Source organism: Geotrypetes seraphini, chromosome 1 (assembly GCF_902459505.1).
Source record: "Geotrypetes seraphini chromosome 1, aGeoSer1.1, whole genome shotgun sequence".
NCBI classification, from domain to species: domain Eukaryota; kingdom Metazoa; phylum Chordata; class Amphibia; order Gymnophiona; family Dermophiidae; genus Geotrypetes; species Geotrypetes seraphini.
The window spans coordinates 54,368,739-54,388,296 of record NC_047084.1 but is presented as its reverse complement, the minus strand read 5'-3'; the positions used below and the strand labels follow the sequence as shown (position 1 = coordinate 54,388,296).

Genomic DNA, 19,558 nt, shown 5'->3' with positions numbered 1-19,558 from the left:
GAGGGCGTGGCTTACCGCGCACACAAAATGGACGTGTGATCGCGGCGCTCCTCTCAACTAGGCAACAAATGATTAAAAATTTTCCCCTTCGAGTTGATTTTTGACAGAAAAATCAATGCTGATTGATAAAACTTATAAATATCTACCATCAGAGAAAATTTGATAATACTTTCTCCGCCGGTACTGAGGAAAGACCTGAGGGGAAGAAGACAAGTAAGGCTGTTTTTTTTTTTTGCCGGCTTTTCTCTGTGCTAGTGCGGGCTGTTGAATACTTGAACTGGCCAACGGCAAAAGTAAAAAGAAGACTGATCTCGGTGGGAGGCTGGTGCCGGTCAATTCTGGAGCTGTAACGGTTGGATGCAGCCCTCTCCTGACGGTGCTGAGACGGAGCCCTGGGGGCGGAGAGTTAAGGAGATCAGTTACTCCTTCGCCGGTTTCTTTTTGTGTTATAAAGAGTGACATTGAAAGCAAAATACTGGAAAGAGTGAAGGAAGACTATTGAGCATTGAATTAGCTAACGACAGAAAAGAAAAAAAATTCTTCCTTCAGACTGATTTCGGTTGAGGGCTAGTGCCTGTCAAAGATAAAAATATGGCAGTTTGATGTAGCCCTCCCCCGCCGGTGTTAAAGCAAAGCTCTGAGGATAAGAAGCCGGTTGTTTTTTTTTTGTTTGTTTGTTTTTTTGCTGAGAGACATCAAAAATAACTGTGGAGAAATAAAATAGGCGAAAACTGTGGCAACCGATACTACCCTCCACCTGCCGAAACTAAAATAAAATAAAGCCCTGAGGGAAGAGACCACGGTAAACTGACATTGAACTAGCCAACGACAAAAAAGAAAAGATAAAGCTTCCTCCATTTAAACTAATTTTGGTGAAAGGCTAGTGCCTCTCAGTCTGAAATTAAGGCAGTTTGAAGTAGCGCCGGTTTTGAAGAGAAATCCCGAGGGTAAGGAGCCGATTTTCTTTTTGTACTGTGTGACAAAAAAAAAAAGAAAACTGGTGAAAAATTGTGCCAATTGAAAATACCCTCCAACGAATTTAGACAGGAACCCTGAAGGAAGGGATCCCAAAAAAAATAAAAAAAAAATTTTGCTATTTCCTCAACAGCATAGCATCGAAGGTGAGGTGGACAGAAATCTCACTGAGCATAAAGCATAAAGATTGTGGAGAAGGTAAAATCTGTAAAAATATAAAAACAGGTTCAAGAATATGGCAAGTACCAGACAAAATAAAAATGAGGCTGGTATGTCAGCAAAAAGACAGAAGCAGGATCAAATTACACCAAGTAAGATCCCACTTCCTGCTGAAGAACCTGATATATTGAGTAAAGCAGAAGTTATGGAAGAACTGAGACAGATTAAACAAATGCTAAAAGAGACTGTGACTAATATGGCTGAAATGAAAGAAGAAATACTAAATATCCATAGACAAATGGAAATAAATAATAAAAGAACAACTGTCTTAGAAACTAAAATGGAGGTCTTAGAAGGTGAAGCAAACAGATGCAAAAAGGACAGTTTGGAACTGAATAAATTGAAAGATCAACTGGAAGACTATGAAAACCGAGGAAGAAGAAAAAATATTAAACTTTTTGGAATACAAGAAAATTTGGAAGGGAAAAATGCCATACAATTTCTAGAAAACTTAATTCCAAAAATATTACAACTGGATTTAAAACAACCAATAGAAATAGAAAGGGCGCATAGGATCCCAGTAAAAAATATAGAAAATCAAGGCAGACCAAGACCACTAATATTCAAAATGCTTAGATACCAACAAGCAATAGAAATATTAAATGCTGCCAAGAAAGACAAAAATCTAAATTACAAAGGATCCAAAATATGGTTTTTGCCGGATTTTGCTAAAAACACAGCAAACAAAAGAAAGAGACTATTAGACTTGAGACCTCAATTAAAAGAAAAAGGATATAAATACAGATTGTATTATCCAGCAAAAATGAGAGTATCATCTGGAGATAAATCTTTGTATTTTGAAGATCCAGAAAAACTAAAAACCTTTCTGTCAAAATCAGAACCTATGTCATTTTAACATAAAATATCAAGATTGATTTTGATGACATTGAGAAAAAAAAAATAAAAATGTGAGACATTGAAATACTGAAAAAAGAAAAATATGAACTAAAGAAAAGACAATAAAAATATAAAGAAGAAATAGACAAAAAAAGACAAAATGAAAACTCAAGAGACTAAATTTAAAAGAGTAAAATATGGATGGATAGAGTAAAGAGTGATCAGAAAGAAATAAAAACTTGAATAAAAAACAAAAGCAGAAGAAAAAAAAAGAATGCATCAGATAACAATAAAAATTGGATAAAAGAAGAATGAAAAAAAAAAATAAGAATATTAAAATAATATATAAAGATATTGATATTTCTTTTTAGATTTTAAAGGATGATAAGAACTGATGGAATAGAAAGTATAAGATATAGGAAAAATATCAATACCATATTAAATATATGTTTAAGATAAAATTTTATGATATAAACTATAATACTGGGGAAATATAAATTAAAAATTGATGAATGGATAAAGATACATTAATGAAATGTTAGGAGTCAAATATGACTAAATATATCAAAGATTAATATAGATAGATAGAAGGGGATATTAATTGAATATTGGTTGCCTAGAGGGGAGGGGAATGTTCGGGTTGCAGTTCCAATGTGTGTCCTTAAGCAGTCATTATATTGGGTGGAAAAGGGAGGGAAAAAGATGGGATATACTAGAAAGATTAAGGAAAAGGTTAATAAGGGATTGGATACTTTAGGGGTAAAAATGTGTGTCATTGAGAAAATTTTTTGGATTTTAAATATGAAGGAAGAAAGGAAAAAGATTATGATGATAAGTTTTAAAATATATAATGTCTTTTAAGATATATTCTATTAATGTTAATGGCCTGAATCATGTAATCAAAAGAAAAAAGTTATTAGCATTTTTAAAAAAGCAAAACGCAGATATTTACTGTCTGCAGGAGACCCATCTTAATACAAAGGAATCACAGAAATTAACTGGTGGGTGGGTAAAAGAATGTTTTTTTGCTCCAGCAAAGGGTAAAAAAGCAGGGGTAGCAATTCTTATAAATAAAAAATGTATGGCCAAAATTAAGGTAATAAATTCAGACCCACATGGAAGATGGATACATGTTGATATAAGTATGGGAAATAATACCCTGACGTTGTTTAATATAAGAACATAAGAAGTTGCCTCCGCTGAGGCAGACCAGAGGTCCATCTCGCCCAGCGGTCCGCTCCCGCGGCGGCCCATCAGGCCCATTGCCTGAGCAATGGTCCCAGACTATCCCTATAACCTACCGCTACTCTTATCTGTACCCTTCAATTCCTTTATCCTCTAGGAACCTATCCAAACCTTCTTTGAAGCCTTGTAACGTGCTCCGGCCTATCACAGCCTCCGGAAGCGCGTTCCATGTGTCCACCACCCTCTGGGTGAAAAAGAACTTTCTGGCATTTGTTTTAAACCTGTCTCCTTTTAATTTTTCCGAGTGCCCCCTTGTACTTGTGGTTCCCCGTAATCTGAAAAATCTGTCCCTGTCTACTTTTTCTATACCCTTCAGGATCTTGAAGGTTTCTATCATGTCTCCTCTAAGTCTCCGCTTTTCCAGGGAGAACAGCCCCAGCTTTTTCAGTCTGTCAGTATATGAGAGGTTTTCCATACCTCTTATCAGTTTAGTTGCTCTTCTCTGGACTCCCTCAAGTACCGCCATGTCCTTTTTGAGGTACGGCGACCAATATTGGACACAGTACTCCAGATGCGGTCGCACCATTGCACGATACAGTGGCAGGATGACCTCCTTTGTCCTGGTCGTGATACCCTTCTTAATGATACCCAACATTTTGTTTGCTTTTCTTGAGGCTGTGGCGCACTGTGCCGACGCCTTTAAAGACGTGTCCACCATCACTCCCAGGTCTCTTTCAAGGTTACTTACCCCTAGCAGTGATCCTCCCATTTTGTAGCTGAACATCGGGTTCTTTTTCCCTACATGCATGACCTTGCATTTCCCTACATTAAAGTTCATTTGCCATTTTTTGGCCCATTCTTCTAGCGTCGTTAGGTCCCTTTGCAGATCTTCGCAGTCTTCCATGGTTTCAACCCTGCGGTAGAGTTTGGTGTCATCCGCAAATTTAATAACTTCGCAATTTGTTCCCGCCTCCAGGTCATTAATAAATATATTGAACAGGAGCGGTCCCAGCACTGACCCCTGCGGAACTCCGCTCGTGACCCCATGCCAGTCTGAGTAATGGCCCTTCACTCCAACCCTCTGTTTCCTGTCTGCCAGCCAGTTTTTGATCCATCGGTGGACCTCCCCTTGCACCCCGTGTCTCCACAGCTTTTTAAGCAGTCTTTCGTGCGGTACCTTGTCAAAGGCTTTTTGAAAGTCAAGGTAAATGATGTCAATGGATTCCCCTTTATCCACCTGTCTGTTTACCCCCTCAAAGAAGTACAATAAGTTTGTGAGGCATGACCTACCCTTGCAGAAGCCGTGCTGGCTCGACTTTAGCTGTCCATTGTTTTCTATGTGTTCACAGATACTGTCCTTAATCAGTGCTTCCATCATTTTTCCCGGGACCGAGGTCAAGCTCACCGGCCTGTAGTTCCCTGGGTCCCCCCTTGAACCCTTCTTGAAGATGGGTGTGACATTTGCAATTTTCCAATCCTCCGGGATCTCTCCAGTTTTTAAGGATAGGTTACATATTTGGCGAAGTGGCTCTGCTATTACGTTCCTTAGTTCCTTGAGTACCCTTGGGTGAATGCCGTCCGGACCTGGCGATTTGTCGCTCTTTAGTCTGTCTATCTGCCTGAGGACATCCTCTTGGCTTACCTCTAGTTGGACCAGCTTTTCATCCCGATCCCCATTTACGATGTCCTCCGGTTCCGGAATATTGGATGTATCCTCCCTCGTGAAGACTGACGTGAAGAACTTATTTAACCTGTCTGCTATCTCTTTTTCCTCTTTTACCACTCCTTTTTTGTCTCCATCATCCAATGGCCCCACTTCTTCCCTTGCCGGTTGCTTCCCCTTCACATATCTGAAGAACGATTTGAAGTTTGTTGCTTCCCCCGCCAGTCTCTCCTCATATTCCCTTTTAGCTTTTTTAACCACACGATGACACTCCCTTTGGTGTTCTTTGTGTTCCTTTTGGTTGTCCTTTGTTTGGTCCTTTTTCCATTTTTTGAACGATGCTTTCTTGTCACTTATCGCCTTTTTCACTGCAGTTGTTATCCACGCTGGGTTTTTTGTTCGGTTTTTTTTGCACCCCTTCCTGAATCTGGGGATGTACAGGTTCTGTGCCTCTTGCACCGTGCCCTTGAGTAGGGACCAGGCTTTTTCTACAGACTCCATCTTCCTTTCGCTACCATTGAGTTTCTTTCCCACCAGTTTCCTCATGCCATCATAATTCCCTTTTTTGTAGTTGAGTGCTGTCGCTGTGGATCTTTTCACCTTTGATGGTCCAATTTCCAGCTTGCACTGGATCATGTTGTGATCGCTGTTTCCTAGGGGTTCTAGTACCGCCACCTCCTTTGCAGGTCCCCCTAGCCCATTGAGGATTAGGTCGAGAGTTGCATCCCCCCGTGTTGGTTCCGTGACCAGCTGTTCCATGAAACAGTCCCTCGTGGTTTCCAGGAATTTGGTCTCCCTTGTGCAGTTTGAGTGTCCAATACTCCAGTCTATCCCAGGGTAGTTGAAGTCTCCCATCACCATCACGCTTCCGCTTTTGCATATCTGCCTCAGCTCAGCCTCCAGGTCCTGGTCAAGTGCTTCCGTTTGTCCAGGTGGGCGATAGTACAGGCCCAATTTTATGTCTGCTCCAGCTCCTCCAGGTAGCTTAATCCATAGTGATTCCAAGTCGTCCGCCCTTACTGTTGTTTCTATCCTGGTTGAAGGTATGGAGTCCTTTATATAAAGCGCTATTCCTCCACCCTTCTTGTGTGTCCTGTCCCTCCTGTAGAGTTTGTACCCTGGTATGGCCACATCCCATTTGTTGTCGTCAGTCCACCACGTTTCTGTGACTCCTATTATGTCCAGGTCCTTTGTACTGGCTATGACTTCTAGTTCTCCCATTTTGGCTCTTAGGCTCCTAGCATTAGTGTATAGGCAATTTAAGTCCTGGTTGTTTGCCTTCTCCGCTGGTTTTCCTCGTGGTTTGGCGCCCCTGCCAACCTCCTCATTGGTTGCCAGCCCCGGAGCTTTGTTGTGTTCATCCCCATCCTGCGGTGTGTCTATGTTGTCCTCAGCCTGCTCCCCCATGTTTGGATGACCCTCTGGCTCCTGTTGCTCTCTCTTAATTCTGCTTGCTAGGTTCGTTTGTGCATTGGCTCCCTGCATTGTGTCCTTGTGTCCTTTTCCCAAAAGTTCCCTCTCAGTCCCGAGCCCTCTTTTACAAATTTCTGGTTCAGTATCCTTGTTTGATACTTTGGTCCGATGTGTCGAGGTCAGGTCGACTGTCGGCTTTCCCCTTCTCCTCAGTTTAAAGCTAAGTCTATGCTGCTCTGGACGTTGCGTGCCAGCAACCTCGTCCCAGCCGTGCTCAGGTGCAGTCCGTCCCTCCTGTAGAGCTTGTTCTTCCCCAAAAAAGTTGTCCAGTTCCGTACAAAGTGGAAACTCTCCTCTTCGCACCATCTCCTCAGCCAACCGTTTACTGCTTGCAGCTCGGTCTGTCTCTTAGCATCTGCCCTCGGTACTGGCAGGATCTCCGAGAAGGCTATCCTCCTTGTCCTCAGCTTCAGTTTCCTCCCCAGGATCCTGAACTGCTCAGTTAGTGTAGTCCTGTTGTAGCTCCTCCTGCTGATGTCGTTGGTTCCAACGTGGATTATCACCGCTGTCTCCTCTGTTTCAGCTCCGTCCAGGATTCTCTCTATTCTGTCAATGACGTCCTTCGTTCTCGCCCCCGGGAGACATGTCACTAGTCGGTCCTCTCTCCCTCCTGCTATGTGACTGTCCACTTCTCTCAGGATTGAGTCTCCCACTACAATTGCAGACTTCCCCTTCCTTGGTTGTCTCTCTGGTCTCAGGTTCGTGTCGCGATCCGTTAGAATTTCCTCTGGGTTCGGTTGGGTCACTATCTCCTCTGTCTGTCCAGCTCCTCCGCAAGGTCCTACTCTCATGGCGTCTGGTGGATTCTGTCCAATTGTTGGTTCCATTCCGATGTGCTGTTTGTCCTGAGCCGCCACCATCCTGCAGGCCTCCTCGATGAATTTCTCGAGCTCTCTTACTTGCTCCGTGACGTGACTCTCTCCGGTGGTATCCTCCGTTGTCCAGCATGGTTCCTCTAAGGTGCACAGTCCTTCCAGCTCCTGGACCCTGGCCTGCAGTCTCCCGACCTCCTTCCTCAGGCTATCCAGTTCCTGACATCGACCGCATATGTACGCCTGCCTCCCGGAGGGGAGGTAGTCATACATATGACACTCGATGCAGTACACTGGGTAGCTCCGCTGGGTTCCTGCAGCCTCCATTTCTTTTTCCCTGCTCCTTTGGTTCCTCGGTGTGTATGAGTGGTGTCCGGCGTGCAGCTAGCTGAAAGGGTAGAGAGAGAAGAGAGTAATGAGAGAGAAAAAAAGATTTTTGCTGCTGCTGCTGTCTGGGCTCCTTCTCAAGGCTCCTTCGCAAAGGCGCTCGATGTAACCTCTGACGCGGGTGGGGGTGGGCGGAGCTAACTCTCGCCGCAACCCCGGTCTAACAGCCTGCTCTGGCTGTTTCCTCCTGCCTTCCCCTCTGCCTCTCCGCTCCTGAAAGAGAAGAAAACAAAAACAAAAACGCTGCCGAGGTTTACCTCGTGTCCTGGCTCCCTTCTTCTTATAGGGGGAGCCCGGGCCCGATGTAACCTCTGACGCGGGTGGGGGTGGGCGGAGCTAACTCTCGCCGCAACCCCGGTCTAACAGCCTGCTCTGGCTGTTTCCTCCTGCCTTCCCCTCTGCCTCTCCGCTCCTGAAAGAGAAGAAAACAAAAACGCTGCCGAGGTTTACCTCGTGTCCTGGCTCCCTTCTTCTTATAGGGGGAGCCCGGGCCCGATGTAACCTCTGACGCGGGTGGGGGTGGGCGGAGCTAACTCTCGCCGCAACCCCGGTCTAACAGCCTGCTCTGGCTGTTTCCTCCTGCCTTCCCCTCTGCCTCTCCGCTCCTGAAAGAGAAGAAAACAAAAACAAAAACGCTGCCGAGGTTTACCTTCTTATAGCCCCTAATTCGAATCAATCAGAATTTTTAAAAAAGTAACAGAATATGTTGTTACCACTGGCTGCTTCTAATTTAGTGGTGGCTGGAGATTTTAATGCTGTAATGGATCCATTATTGGATAAAAAACCAGGTAAAAGTATAAAATCTTTAGGTTTAGATAATTTGGCGCAATCATGTGATCAGGAGTTTTCATTTTGTTCACAGGTTCATAAATCATTTTCAAGAATAGATTATATTTTTGTTTCAACAAATAAGGTGCAACAGGTGATTAAAGCTTCCATAGATCCTATTATCATTTCGGATCATGCGGGAGTATGGATAGAATTACAATTGGATCAATTGGAAAAGGGTAGACCTCTTTGGAGATTTGATAATGCATTGCTTGTGGATGATAAATTTTTGGAAAATTTTAAAACACAAATTAATGATTTCTTTCAAATAAATTTAGTGGAGGATACATCTATTGAGAACGTATGGGATGCATTTAAAGCAACTATGAGGGGTAATATTATATCATATTCAGCTTTTGTTAGGAAACAGATTAAAATGCAATATATAGAATTAGAAAAAGAAATTAAAATATTAGAAGTTAAATTGGTAAGAAAATGGGAACATGAAGTATTGCAAGCTCTTTTGAAAGCAAAAGGTAAATATAATGAATTAACTTCAAAAATGATAAGAAGAGATTTGTTTTCCAAACAAGCAATGTATTATGGAAATTCTAATAAGGCGGGAAGATTATTGGCAAATTATCTTAAAGCAAAAAAAAGAAGAACTAATATAAATGGGATAAAAGATGATAATGGTATAATAACAAATCAAACAAATATAATTTTAAAACAATTTCTAAAATTTTATAAAGACCTGTATTCTTCCGAGCCTTATTTGGGGAGACAAAAAGATGGTAAAAATTTTTTAGATTTAATTAATGGACCTAAGATTCCTGATCATATAAAACGGAGTTTAGATGAACCTATATCATTAAAAGAATTAGAAACAGCATTGAGATCTCTTAGAGTTGGATCCGCTCCAGGTGGTGATGGTTATACAGTAGAATTTTATAAAACATTTCAAAATGTCATTTCCCCACATTTACTAAATTTATATCAGACACAACTTATAAAAGGTGATATTAAAGGTACTATGGCTGAATCAATAATAATTGTTTTACCTAAGCCAAATAAAGATCCTACTTTGGTTTCAAACTACAGGCCTATATCTTTAATAAATGTGGATAATAAACTTTTGGCGAAAATTTTGGCTTTGAGATTAGCCAAAGCTCTCCCACATATTATAGATATGCATCAGACGGGTTTCGTTGCTAAAAGACATTCCTCTAATAACTCTAGATTATTGTTTCATATGTTAAATTTATCAAAAAAAATGGATGAACCGGCTTTTACAGTTTCCTTGGATGCAGAAAAAGCGTTTGATAGGGTAGAATGGAATTTTATGTATCAGGCTTTAGAATGGTTTGGTATAGGTTCTGGATTTATACAAATGGTAAAAACTTTGTATAGCTTCCCGATTGCAAGATTAAATATTAATAATATGATATCTGATGGTTTTCAATTGCGGAGGGGAGTTAGACAGGGTTGTCCTTTATCTCCTTTGTTATTTGATGTTGTATTAGAACCCTTATTGTTAGCAATACAGCAAACAGGGGGGATACAGGGTATTCCATATTCAGATATGGAATATAAAATTTCGGCTTATGCTGATGATATTTTGCTTTATTTGAGAAATCCAGAATCTACCTTATCTTCTTTATTGGAATTAATTGATAAGTTTGGTAAATTTTCAGGTTATAAAATTAATTGGAATAAATCTGAAATTATACCTTTAAATGTTCATTGTGTAAAAGGATTATTTGACGCTTTTCCGTTCATATGGAAAGAAGAAGGATTTAAATATCTTGGCATTCAAGTTAAAAATACAATTGAAGATACTGTAAAAGAGAATGAAAAATTTGTACTAAAAAAAGTTACGGAGTTATGCGAACAATGGAACCCATTACATATTTCTTGGTGGGGGAGAGTTCAAACTATTAAAATGATGATGTTGCCTGTAGTTTGCTACCAAATGAGTATGATACCTATTTATTTTCAGGGGTCCTTTTATAAAAAACTTAATAGCATTTTAACAAAATTTCTTTGGCTTGGTAAAACACCTAGAATAGCTTTAGTAACTTTGCAAAAATCAATTAAGGAGGGAGGGGTAAATTTTCCAAATTTTTATAGGTACCATCAAGACTATATTCTACGTCAAGGTATGTATTGGATCCTCCCAGAACTTATAGATAATGCACCAGATTGGTTGTATTTGGAATGGCGCCTTATGTTTCCCCTAAATTTAGTTCATCTTCCAAGTATTAACATACCTAGAAGATACAGAGAAAATAAAATATTAATGGATACTTGGAAAACGTTGAGGTTTATCAGTAAATTAACACCTATCCCAATAAACAAATCAACTAATCAATCTCTATGGATAAACTCCAAGATCAAAATTGGCGGAGCTCAAATCCTTTGGAAGAACTGGATTATTGCAGGCATTAGATCGCTAGATGATGTTATTTCAGAAGGAAAACTGCTGGAATTTTCACAATTGCAACATAGATTTGGTCTAAGTAAAACACAAAGTTTTAAATGGTTGCAATTGAAGCAGGCCATTCAGGTTGGGTTCCCTGAATGGAAAACATTCAATATAGTTTAAAGTTCTTATGTTTTCAAGCAGACTTCCTAGGGCATCAAGCCGCATTGTGGTATAAATTAATATCTGGATACTTGAATAAAAAACCAAAAAATGGTCTAAAAGAAATTTGGAGCATTGAGATTGGACATCAGATTAATGCATCTCAATGGCCACTAATTTGGTCTTGGAGAATGGGATGTACAGTGTCAGCATCTATGAGACAAACTTGGTTCTTTTTATTACATAGAGCTTTTTGGACCCCTACACGTTTGCAAAAATTAGACAGTTCTAAGTCCAATAAATGCTGGCACTGTAATCTAGAACCAGGGACATTAGATCATTTATTGTATCATTGTCCCTATATTAAAACTTTTTGGAATTCAATTTGGCCACAAATTAATAAATTGATGGAAAATCATATTGCAATATCATATGATACAATATTATTTGGAATGATGATGAGAAAAAAAAGTCAAATTTCACCAGAAAATAACAAACTTTTATTAATTATGACAGGGGTTGCCATTCAGCATATAACTAACAACTGGAAGAATTATAACAACCTAAATTATACATTTTGGTGGAATACAATATGTCATATATTTAAAATGGAAAGAACAATAGCAATACAAAAGGGGACATATACTAAATTTATAAAAATATGGGGGCCATTGACAAAATACTGTAATGAATAAATAATAGGATTTTTCTTCTTTTCTTTTCAGGATTTTTTTTTTTTATGACACACATAATTTCTATATAATATGATATAATATATTATACAATATGTAATGTATGAATGAAAAGTAATAGAAGGGTGGGGGGAGGGAAAGGGGATAAAATTTATTAGAACATAATATATTAGATATAAAATGTTATTGAATATTCATCAATTGTATTCTAACATGTTGTATACTTTCTGTAAAATTTAAAAATTTAAAATATTATATTAAAGTAAAAAAAGGGTGGGGGGAGGGTGAGGGGGAAAATTAAATTTAGATGTATAATGTATTAGATATAAAAGTGATACTATATATTTATCAATTGTATTTTAACATTTTGTACACTTTATGTAAAATTTGAAAATAAAAAATAATGGAAAAAAAAAAAAAAATAAAAGAATGCCCAAAGCGTGCCTCCCCCCCCGTTACCTTATTCTAATGCAGCCGCCCTCCCTCGCCGGACACAGCGCACAAGGCAGGCACTGGCCCTCTGCCTCCTCCCTGACGCCTCCCATGTGTACCTTTTTTTAAAAAACTTCTGGACACGGTGCCTCGCTGAAAGCAGTGCACCAGACTGGCTGCCTGATTCCCGCCGCTTCCTCCGAGAACTGCCGGCTGACACCTCTTCCGTTCTCTTGCATAGCGATGCACCAGGTTGCCTGCCTGGTCCCGTGCCACTTCCTCCAAGAACTGCCGTCTGCCTCCTCTTCTGTTCTCTCGCGTAGCGCAGGACCAGGCAAGCAACCTAGTGCGCTGCTACGCAAGAGAACGGAAGAGGAGGCAGCCGGCAGTTCTCGTAGGAAGCGGTGGGAGCCAGGCAGCCAGCCTGGTGCACCGCTCTCAGTGAGGCACCGTGTCCAGAAGTTTAAAAAAATAAAGGTACGCGCGGGAGGCGTCAGGGAGGAGGAAGAGGGCCATGGCCTGCCTGTCACCTGCCTGGGGGGAGGTAGGAAGGAGAGGCTGGGGCTTTTCTGCTGGCTGCCTGAAGGGGGGGGAGGCCTGCCTACCTATCTGCCCGCCCACCCGCCGTGTCCCATCCCTACCTACCTGCTTGCCCTGTCCCCGCCTGCCTGCCAGCAACTAGGCTTTCCTGCCCTGTTCCCTGTCCCTGCCTGCCCTTTCCCGGCCTACCACTAGACCACCAGAGGGGAGACAGGGTACAGAGCCTGGCAGGGGGGGTACAGGGTGCAGAGCTTGGAAAGGAGTGTGGGGTTGGGTGCAGAGCCTGGCAGAGAGAATTTGGTTCAGAATGTTTTTTTTCTTTTTCTTGTTTTCCTCCTCTAAATCTAGGGTGCGTTTTATGGTCAGGAGCGTCTAATGGAACGAAAAATACGGTAACTTACAAAGGATTGCAAACTGAGTAGCTTTTGTGGACTGACCTTTTTTTTCTTCTGCACCTGTCATGCTTTGCATTGGAGCAAATCCTACTAAGTAATTGTAAGCACAGATCTAAAAATTAACAAAGATTATGTGTTATCTTTTATCTAGTGATAGTGAGGAGCCATATGAAACCTTAGCAGACAACACAAAAAATATCACCATTCCAGTAAAATATGAAAGCGGATTACTATTTCTAAGGTACTTCTGTTTTCTTATTTTCTTTTCAGGATCAAAGTGAAATGTATTAAACAATTACAACAATAGAATTGCCTATTTATTTAATGATTTAATTGTACTACATAACACTAATAAATGGTACGGAGGAAAAGCAGAAATGCACTGAAGTTTGTGTATGTAGTGGTCAATATAAAAACTGAGTAGATATAAAATGGGCACCATGACTTTTGGGTGCTGCTTTTTTGGCACCCATGACTTTTGGATTCTGCCATATTGGTGCCAGACCTCTGGGTACCCAAATGACACCCCTTTTCCACACTCACTGGGATCTGAGCTGGGGGGTCATCTTCCCTCTCCCACATTCAGCGGGATCTGAGCCGGGGATCATCTGGGCTGGCAGAGGCACAGTGTAGCAGGCAGGGCAACCCTCGAAATATAAGGGAGATCATAGCTAGCTGCTCCAGGAGGTGCCTGTGAAAGAGGATAGAACAGGCAGTGTCCTCCTTCACAGGCATTGCCTGGGACAGCTCTGTTTTCCCTTCTGCTTTGAGGATTGCTCCTGCAAAGACTGTTTTTTGGGACCAGATACTGCTTTACTTTCTATTTTTAGTTGAGGAAGAGTTTTTGGTGGTTGCCCAGGGGCCACAAGAGTATGCGCCCCTGGAAGAGTTTTGACCTTTTGATAGCCTTTTTTTTTAGCGGTTTCAGGGAGAAATTGGTTATTTAGGGAAGGGTTTGAATTGGGCGGGGTAATGTATAAAAATTTTATTTCTTAGAACTTGGCTTCAAGGAACTCTGTTCTGGTTTTTGATCAACAATAAAAAAATATTTGAACATAAAGGCAGGGGGGTTTGTGGCGGGGGGCCCTGATGGCAGGAGGGAGTGGGCATCCCACCTTCCAATCTTCAATTTAAAGGTAGGGGGGGTCGGGGTCCAGGTGACCGAGGCAGGAGAGAGTGGGCTCTCCTGTCGATTTATGTATTTATTTATTTTTTAATGTTTGGCGGGGGTGGGTCGTTGTCAGGAGGGTCCTGGCACGACTTTTTTTAAAACATTATTTTTAATGGGGACAGATAATGTACGTGTGTAACAAACACACAACATCTGTGCTCATTTAAAAAAAAAAAAAAAAATCTGCTGATCAGCACTTTTATAACATTACCGGCTCCTCTAAACCTGTCAGAGATTTTGGAACATTAAAAACAGGGCTTCATTTTGTGCATCATCTGGGCATCAATTGGAGCCCTCATTTTAATATTGATGAGCTCATTGTAATCTATTTACATACGATTATCGGAGGCTGCTACAAACCACAGAAAAGACCACAATTTTCTGTTTGGGGATCGATAGCTGAAGTACTTAGGGCCAGATTCACTAAACTCCCCTACAGATCCGATCCGTGTCTGGGGGGCTGATTCACGCTGCGTCCTCATGCAAATGGGGATGATCGGAATCACGCCCTCAACCGACTGCACGAATCGCTGAATAGTGATCCCGACAAATGCGCAGACCATCTGTCTGCGCATGCTTACAGAGCAGTGACCCTTTTTTAAACTTTTTTAAATTATACTTCATGAGCCATTGGTTTTAACTCGCTTTAAACTCATGGGTTAAAACCACTGGCTCACACTGCAGGGAAGGCAAGGAGAGTCGGGGCAGAGAGCAAGAGAGTCGGGGCAGAAGCAGGGCTGCGATCGGGGCAGAAAGCAGAAGAGTCAATGCAGAGAGCAGGAGATGCAGTCGGAAAGGACGTGAGCGATTGGTCCCCAGCAGTCGCTTGTTTCTTGATTGGTCAGCCCAGTCTGTGTTCCATTTTTTTGTTAGTGAATCGCTGCCTGCCTACTTTACATGCCGTTTCCCCTCATTTGCATGCGCGGATCGGATCGGAGGATGATCGGCCACGAGGTTAGTGAATCAGGTCAGGGGAAAATCGGGTAGCAAAGTGGTTGGGACACGATCGGTGTCCTTAGTGAATCTATCCCTTAGATGCTAAACAGTTTAAAACTGGTTTAGCATTGATCGTTAAAAGCCGGGTAAGATTTGAACATATGGGCCTTGGTGTTAGGCACCTATTTTTTTTGTAGAATCACACCTAAGAAGATAGGCATCTATCTCCCAATTAAATATTATTTTTTCAATTATGAGCTTGTTAAGGCTCATTATTGAAGCCAATTCACTGATTGAGTTAGGTATGTAACTGTATGCACCTATTTATTTAGGTGCCTCATATAGAATTTTCCCCTTAGGGCCTGATTCTGTATGTAGAACCCAAAATATCAGCACCAACTAGAATGATGTTTAGCGTGATTCTATAAGGTGTGCATACCCTTTATAGAATCATGCTTTAATGCCCGTCTGTGTGTCGCATAACTTAGGCGCACCCATTTAGGCCAGCTAAAACCAAGTCTAAATGCCTGCGCCTATAATAATGTACATAACTATAGGAATGCCCACAATCCACTCGTGGCCACACCCTCTTTTCCAAATTTGCGTACTACAACTGGTGCATATTTTTATAGACTTGCACTTTCCAAGTTGTGCATGTAACTTTAAATTAGTGCCAATTAGCGGCAATTACGAGGTGTTAATTGTCTGTTATCAGTACCGATGAAGCCAATTACAGCCTTAAGCACCATATATAGAATTTGGGGGTTACTGTAGGTATATAAGTTCCCTTTATAAAACAGGTGTAATTTATGTTTCTGCTGCATATATTAGATGGTCTATTAGAAAATTAAGTGAGGTGGGTCCACTTAGTCAGTTAGTTCACAGTGAATACATAAAAAAATCACAGAGAATATCAGGATACACAATTGAATTTATAGCCATTTGTTTATATTAATGCTGTTTTGTTCTGTTTTGTCAAGCCCTATTAAAGAATACCATGTTACGGTTGCAGAAAATGATACTGTCCTTCATAATATCAATTCATCTGACAGTTTTGGAACAGAGATTAACCTCATCTATTTGGTAAGAAACCAGGCACCTGTGTTTCTTTATATTATATTAAGGTCAGCATGCATAGTGCATGAAATATGTCCAGGTATTGTTGAATGGGTAACTGGAATTCTGAGAACTTTACTTTCTCCTTTTCCCAGTTTTGATTCTTGAAGCTTGCATGTCTAGTGGAGCTTCTGGCTATGGGACATGTTGTCTTAGTCATGGCCTCCAGAAATGTATGGTTAATACACTTCTGTATTGGAGGCCATTCAGATCTGCTGATTTTCTCTGGCATGATTTTTTTTTGAACTGTGGAGAATTATTTTACCCTACCATAGCTTCAACGTAAAATGGAGGAGCACACTGGCCCTGAAGAGGCACCTTTGTTAGAAAATTGCCACTGCAATAAGTAATTCGTAGTTGTGAGCAACCTCTAACTTCTATGATGTAGAAAGTAGTCAGAGTCAAATAAATGGAATTCCAAGCTAACAGAATTTAGGGTATCACTATTTTATTTTTAAAACATCCTTATTGTTCTTTGGGCTTCCCTTATGTGATTCCCATTGCTCAAAGTTGCCAATACCCTATCTTGACTTTCCTTCTTCAGTATCTCATAAAAAAGAAAAATGAATCATGATAGTAGTAGGAAGCTCATCAACTGACTGATCAAAAAGTTTATTTCTTACAGATTGAAAAAGGGGACAAGTTTCCAATGCCAACTCTTACCTTGAAGATTTTATTTCCTAATACAACTCCAGGCAACAACACTATTTTGTATCTGACAAATATATCTTCTTCTCATGTAAGTTTCACATTTATGGGGAACATTTAATAAGGATATGTCAGAAAAGAAAGCTAAAATAACTAGCGTATTGTCTTAGTTCATTCCTACTTTAGAGCTCAAAATTATTCTTACTATTAATGCCCAGGAAACAGTTAATTCAGTGGTCTGTGAGAAAAGTTTACTAACATGATCAATTGTATTAAAAACTGGGCCCTAGTTTTAGAACCTGACTGAAACAAGAATCTTTGGTTTCTGCTGAAACTGTATCGGCAACAGAAAATGGCTAATCGATTTGAAACCGAAAATGAAAACAAAACTGCACCTTCTAACGGTGACGGGTCAAAAGCGCGCGAGGATAAAGGCGCGCCGACAACCGAGCGCAGACAACTGAGCACAGGGCTTAATCGCGCCAAAGAAAAACCGTATTTCCCCACTCCCTACCTTCCATCCGAGCAAAACAAAGCCCCTCTCCTGAGCACCCCCTCTGGTGGCAGCTCCCTTTTTGAGCCCCTCCCCCTGGTGGTAGCCCCCTGCATGACCTACCTTAGAGGTATTGGGTAGTGAGTGCAGGAGAGTCCCCATTTGCTTCTGCACATAGCTGGTTCCATGGCTTCCGGGACATCTGGTGGCTGTCTTTTGAGACTGCTGTACCAGCATAGGCAGGAGCAATTTTCCTACCTATTTTGGTTCCAATCTCGAAATGGCTGCCGAGACCTCCTGTCTCAGTCTCAGAGGCCAATTTTACTGAGCAGCAATAAGATTTTTCACTCCTTCAAAAATTGCAAAAACTAGGGGACACTCAATGAAGTTACAGGGAAATACTTTTAAAACCAATAGGAGGAAATTTTTTTTCACTCAGAGAATAGTTAAGCTCTGGAGGATGTGGTAAGAGCAGATAGCGTAGCTGGTTTTAAGAAAGGTTTGGACAAATTCCTGGAGGAAAAGTCCATAGTCTGTTATTGAGAAAGACATGGGAGAAGCCACTGCTTGCCCTGTATCAGAAGCATGGAATATTGCTACACCTTGGGTTTGGGCCAGGTACTAGTGACCTGGATTGGCCACCGTGAAAACAGGCTATTGGGCTTAATGGGACCATTGATCTGACCCAGTAAGGCTATTCTTATGCTCTTATGTTATCATATGGCTCCAGAAAAAGGTGGACAGATTGAGACATCTGGGTTTTACTTCCATTGAAAGCAGATGTCTTAATCCATCCTCCTTTTTCTGGAGCCATATAGTAACCCTACGCTAAGTAGTTAGTACAAAATTACTGCTTGAGCCCTCACTCCCTACAAAATTGATGATGGTAACAGCTCATAAAGTAATTTTATTTAATGGCTACGTGTGAACGGCAACATTAGCATATGGCCCTTAATATTAAAATTTTAAAAATGGCCATTTAATGGTTGGAGTAATGATGGCTTTAGCGCACGTGAATAACCTACTCAAGGTAACTCTAAGACCCCTTTTTACTGTAGCTTAGTAAAAGGGCCGTGAACATAGGAAAATAGCAGATCAGTATATACAGTAAAGTAAGTAAAGTTTCCCTAGTTTTTAGCAATAATGTTATCATACCAATGGACTTTATTTTTTTGGCAGTGTATCTCTCAATAATGATATCTTTTCTATCACTAACAGAATGCCAGGTGTAGAGCTGACCACCTCATAGATCCACTGAAGATAAACTCTGGAGAACCGTATGTGTTGCCAACAGTTAAGGAGCACCTACAGGATACAAATTTGGTAAGCCTGACTAATCTATGACCATCTTTTTCAAAAAATATCACAAAATATTAAATCAGACTTGTTTGTTTTTTCCTATATGAATATCTGTAAAACTTTGGTTTTAGGTTAATTAGGGGCCTAGTAAACTAAAGTGCATTCTGTATATAGCATCCAGAAATGTTGCTAGATATTCAGAGACCAGAAACTGTGGAGGGGACCCCAAAGCTGGTATTCAGCCTATTCCTTCTTCAATTTGAGGCCGGCTGGGGGCCTCTGCCGTATGGGAGTCCAGGGCAAGTGTCTTTTTTGCCACCTCCTAATGCCGGCCTTGATAGTGCCTTAAGCTATGCACGCAAATCGATACAAGCAGCCAATTTGTATGCACAACTTAATTGTTTAACAAAACGAATCTACACCACCATTGTAGCAACAGACTTTGAGCAGGGACTAGACAACATGATGTCATCTGGAATCCAGTCAATGGCATAGTTGGGGGGGCAGGGGGTGGATTGCCCCAGGTGCTGTCTTCACAGGAGGGATGCCAGCGCTTCTCCTCCTCTCCACCCCCTTGCTTACCTTAAATGTTTGCCAGTGCAAGCAGCATCTTACAGTTGCTCCTTATACTGGCCTCTGCTCCCTTCTGATGTCATTTCCTGGTCATGGGACCAGGATGTGATGTCAGAAGTGAGCCGAAGCCGGTGGAAGATGCTGCTCATGCCCATGAACATTTCAAGAGGTACATGGGGGTGGGGGGAGAAGGACATTCAAGTGGCAGGAAGAGTGTTGGGGATGGTGCTCAAGCTGTAGGGAAGAGTTGGGGGTGTGCACAACACTGCGATAGTGGGTGCCACTGCCCCAGGCGCTAGCTTCCCTCACTACGCCACTGACCATAGTGCATTGACTGCTGCTCACTCACCCCAGAGACTG

At 41.3% G+C, this 19,558-nt stretch overlaps 1 protein-coding gene across 1 annotated transcript in view; it reads left to right on the top strand.

Annotated features, from left to right (window-relative positions):
- The window catches only part of ITGA1 (integrin subunit alpha 1), a 284,456-nt gene that overhangs the window by 248,352 nt on the left and 16,546 nt on the right, over positions 1-19,558 (top strand). Inside the window, exons 23-26 of the mRNA XM_033931541.1 lie at positions 13,114-13,203; positions 16,050-16,152; positions 16,811-16,924; positions 18,545-18,649. Coding sequence (XP_033787432.1) covers positions 13,114-13,203; positions 16,050-16,152; positions 16,811-16,924; positions 18,545-18,649 — 412 coding nt within the window. The remainder of the gene's footprint in view (positions 1-13,113; positions 13,204-16,049; positions 16,153-16,810; positions 16,925-18,544; positions 18,650-19,558) is intronic.